The sequence below is a fragment of the Palaemon carinicauda genome, unplaced genomic scaffold (genome assembly GCF_036898095.1).
Source record: "Palaemon carinicauda isolate YSFRI2023 unplaced genomic scaffold, ASM3689809v2 scaffold566, whole genome shotgun sequence".
NCBI lineage: Eukaryota > Metazoa > Arthropoda > Malacostraca > Decapoda > Palaemonidae > Palaemon > Palaemon carinicauda.
In genome coordinates, this window is record NW_027171834.1 from 85,001 (window position 1) to 90,000 (window position 5,000).

Sequence of the window (5,000 nt, forward strand, 5' to 3'; positions counted from 1 at the left end):
GCCAATCAATACAATGATCCACCTTATAATGACTTCATAGGATGAAAAAGAGCATGGGTATGATGATTCCATAGCCTTTGCTGTTGGTCGCCTCCACATTCATCAGACGAGGTGTAGAGTTAATTTAGTTCTTCATGGTGTTTCACTCTGTTTTCGTAGCACTAAACACAATGAGTCCCGTCGTTGTAGAGTACTTTAGAAAATGTCCAGCACTACGACGACAAATATAAATCGATGAAATATCCCAAGGTGAGGTGAAGGAGAGTAATCACTCCTTGACGGTTGGTGTTGGACTGGACTGGTTTTCCCTTCCAACAGTGACTTCGAGGTTACTTCGTAGAGTTGTTTGGCTCGGAATATTCAGAAAATTAGGTAGTTAGTAGTTATCTTTAACTCCTATTTACTTTGGTTTGCACAACGAAGGCTGAGGTCAGTTAATTAGCACAATTTTATTTACAGTGATTAGGAAAAATAAAGCCTCAAACATTAATTGAACAAACCAGAATTACATTAGAATAAACAAATTCAAAGAAACATATTCAAAGAAATTCTAAAGTAAACTACGGAGATAATTACCAATTCCAAGGAATGTTTCTCCAGGTAAGGTAATTACCGATCATAAAGAAAATATCTCAATCACCCAAAATATCCATAAACTTTTAACAAAATATTTTAGGAATATATATTTACATATATATTTTGTACACTCCGAGGGGAGGGATTGAATTTTCACCTGAAAAGTCAATGGAAAATAAATTTAAAAACAAAATAAACTTAACTAATAATATTTACAGATTAAATGTCTTCCTATGAAACAGTGAAAGAATTTCCTTAAGTTTTAGCCATGCTGTCAATGGTCACTTGACATTAAAGGAATCAGGCTTGTCACATGACGCTTGACAAATCTTCGACTTTTACCTAGCATTAATTTAGCCCCAGTAACTTCATCGTAAATATTCTTGGTCAGTTCTTTAACAATTCCTATGGGGTAATCAATGGCTTTGGTCATATTTTCCTTAACAAGAACTAGATCTCCTACCTTTAACTGCTTATGTGGTACAGGTTTATACCTATCCTTTTTACTTGTTGCTTGATATACAAAATGGTTTAAAAATTCATTATTATAGATGTCTATCAGCTTAGATTGTACTCTAACAAGTTTTTCATAGGAGTTCCTTATCAAATCCACTGGATCAACTGACCAATCCGGATCTGAAGTAGTACCTTGCAACTGTGGAATGATATTCAATGTTACAAGATCACGGCCATATAACAACTTCTCCGGAGTTATGACTTCAGGCAATTCCTCCAGAGAATATTCCCTCAATGAGTCTTTAAAGGCTATAGGCCTGCGATTAATAAGGTGTACTGTTTTGGATACAATAAACTCAAAATCCTTGTATGGTAAAATGTTTTTACCAACAGCTCCTTGTATCAGTCTTTTAGACAGCTTAACACAGATTTCAACTAATCCCCCAAGTTCAATATTACCCTTATAATAGTGGTCAAATTTGATCTCATTCATATTATGCCTTCTCAGAAAATCTTTAGTTTCAAAATCAGAAAGAAAAGTCTCTATAATATTGGATCCAGCTGTCATTTGAGTTCCCAAATCAGAGACAATATACTCAGGCATTCCAAATTGATAAATGTGGAGCTGCAAGGCTCTTAGCAAATCCTCAACCGAGAGGCTATCACACAGCTTTAGATTTACCGCTCTTGACCACATGCAACTAATTACAAGGATCCATAACTTTTCTTTGGAATTGTTCACCTTAACATAAAAGGGTCCCATATGATCAATGTAAATATTACGGAATGGGACATTTGGTGGATCAATTCTAACCTCACGATAAGAACTTTGGTTCAATTTAATAGGTCTTTCCCTGAACCTTTTGCATCCAATACAGGCCCTTATATACTTCTTTACTAAAGAAAATATATGGGGAATCCAAACAGTTTTCCTAATTTCTTGTATAACAGAATAACACCCTGCATGATGTAAGCTAAGATGTGTGTGCCTAATTAACAAAGGAACTAATGGGCTACACTTTGACATCAGCAGGGGAAAACCATACTCCCTGTATTTTCTAATTTTCTTGATTCTGTCACACTTACTTTTTACTCTCAGCAGCCCTTTGTTATCTTGATATACATTTAACTGAGAAACCAAAGGTGGAATGTCACTTAATTTCTTTGAAGCAGAATTAAAGTACTCAAAAATCTCAGGAAACTGACTTCTCTGGTCCAACAGAATTACTCTATGATATACCTCCCTGTAATAGTTAAAATCAGCAGAGTAAAGAAACAAATGAGAATACTTGTCTGGATGTTTGCGAACTAAGGAGGTTTTCAGACAATTCACAAACTTTAACACTAAAACATTAATATTAACCAGTTTACCAAAACTAGATACTTTTCAGGAGGAATTAATTGAGAATGATCAGTGCCTTGAATTTCAACATATCCTGCAAACTTTTCTACCCTTTCAGAATAATCTGGGTCTGGAACCAGTACTGTAAGAATATCTCTACTAATAGTGTTATCTAATGCATCAGTCAAAAAACCTGGTCCCGTGATAAAATTAGTCTTGGTTAACTGATTATGAGAAACAGGTCTAGTTACACAGTCTGCTGGGTTTTGTACACCCGAAACAAAAGAAAACTCCACCTGATGTGCCTCACACAAGTTAGCAATATGTTCTAGTCTATTAAGAACAAACACTGAGCGTTTCTGCATTTTATCCAACTTATGTACATACGAGTTTACCCAGCTAACCGTAACCAGACTGTCAGAGTACATTCGCAATTTATTAATCTTTATAGCTTCAAGGCACCAATCTCCAGCAATATCTTGATATAAATCAATTAAGCACTCTGTACCCAAAGACAATGCTTGAAGCTCAAGAGACTGAATGGATTTTGACTCCAATTGTTTGTTGACAATCTTCGATTTTGACATTACGAAAGAAACAACATTTGTATTCAAGTTAAGAAGGTAAATGACGCAACCAAACATGACCTTACTACTGTCGGCAAATCCTACAAGATCATATAAATCCTCCCTATTTCCAACATTTCTGTCCAACATAACTGGTGGAGCAGAGTTTGCCTGCCTGGCAATACAACGCCACTCCCTAACTTGAGAGTCTGTCAAGGTATCATCCCATCCCAAATTTCTTTGAACTTGCAAATCGTGCAAAAATAGCTTTGCTCTGTTCAGAAGGGGAGCATTAAAATTGTATACATCAAAATGACTAGCAATAGACTTCAAAATAAGTCTCTTAGTGTTTGCTGAAATATCTAAAATTATTGCCTTGGTAAAAATCTTATCAGTGGAACGATGCCACTGAAGACCTAGCAGTTTAATAGGGTCAGAAGTCACTTTATCAAAATAATCATCAATATTCTCTTGTAGAGATGAACAATTTGTTGCAAACTGTTGCAAGTTAAATCTATAAGGTATGAATATATCAGGAAGCACAGAATATGCCCACTTAAGATCAGCTTCCTCATCTGTAATGTATGCCCCATTGTCCATATACATTAGTTGATATACAAGAGACTTCATCCTGTTTATTTTGGAGTCCGGCGCTTCATCCAATATCAAAATTTTAAAGAGGGCCAACATGAGAATTGTGGGACTACACCTCAATCCGAAACTTAACCTAGAGCATTTATACCCTACTAATGAATAATCTGCTTTCTCAATATTTCTATACCAAAGAAACAGTACCCTATTTTGATCCTTTTCTGGCAAAGCAATTTGATTGAATGCCTTTTCAAGGTCAAAGCATAATAAAAACTTACCAAATCTTAACTGTAGGAGAGCGTAGGCTAACTTTTGGTTTAATGAAGGCCCAGGAAATATTGCCATGTTGTGACTAACTGCAGTTGGGGATTTAGAACTTTTTTCATACAAATTAGAAAGAAAAACTACACGGCATTTAGTGGTATCCCTCTCTGGTTTAAAGACCCCCATGAAAGGCATGAAACTATGTTCAGGATGAGTATCCATAAAATCCTCAATATTATCAATTCTTTCTATGATGCCTAATGTCTCCTGAGTCTTAAAGGTGTCATTTACTAAGGCTAACTTATCAGGGAATTTTTCTAATTTAGAAGTAAGGGTTTTCAACACTGATTTGGCTAAATTGTAGTTGCGGCCTAGTAGATGACTAACTTTCGGGTTCCATAACAGTGGCATACACAATCTTCCATCAGCAGTCCTATCGGTTTCTTCTAAAGCATACTCTATAAGCCTGTCATTCAGTTCTACATTATCTTCATGATATTGACCTCTGTCTTCCCCAACATAATATTTACAAGAGAGTTCTAAGCATTCATTTGTAGCCCTATTCAACTCAGATTCTATTATCTGACCATCATCATCAAACAACTCATATGTATTAGAAGTCTCCAGGTCATTTAAAGATGAAGATTCTACTGAAACGTTCTCTTTCGTCCCTGTTGGAAGTACATTTACAGCTTTTAACATATGTTGCACATTTGACTTCATGGAAGAACAAGGCTTCAAGAATCTTAAATTGCTCTTTAATTTATTTATGTCTCCCTTTAATAATATACCCAAGCATGTATCAGAATAAATGGAGTCATTGGATTTTCCAAATACTATATCCTTTTCAGGGATACAATGCAAGGACTCTGATCCTAATATAAATTTAATATTGTCTATCCTATCAGTAGAATTTAACAATCCCTGATCTGCTAGCTTGTATCCCTTTGAAACAAACCCACTGACTACTTCATTTAACCCAGGTAACTGCAATGAAACATCAATTGAGGGAAGACAAAATGCATATACAATGTAACTATTGCTACCAATTGGCAACTCAATTTCAACTTGTTTAGTCTTATAACTCCTAGAGGAATTAATACCATTAATGGTTAAAGAAACTCCATTATTTACAACTTTCAAATTTAAATCTTGAGCCAAATTTTCTTCAATGTAATTTGCTTGACATCCAGTGTCTTTAAGGA

At 35.3% G+C, this 5,000-nt stretch overlaps 1 protein-coding gene across 1 annotated transcript in view; it reads right to left on the reverse strand.

Moving 5' to 3' along the window:
- The window catches only part of LOC137637171 (uncharacterized), an 8,331-nt gene that overhangs the window by 670 nt on the left and 2,661 nt on the right, over positions 1 to 5,000 (reverse strand). Inside the window, exon 1 of the mRNA XM_068369442.1 lies at positions 23 to 5,000. This exon is cut by the window's right edge and continues 2,661 nt beyond it. Coding sequence (XP_068225543.1) covers positions 2,377 to 5,000 — 2,624 coding nt within the window. The 3' untranslated portion in view covers positions 23 to 2,376. The remainder of the gene's footprint in view (positions 1 to 22) is intronic.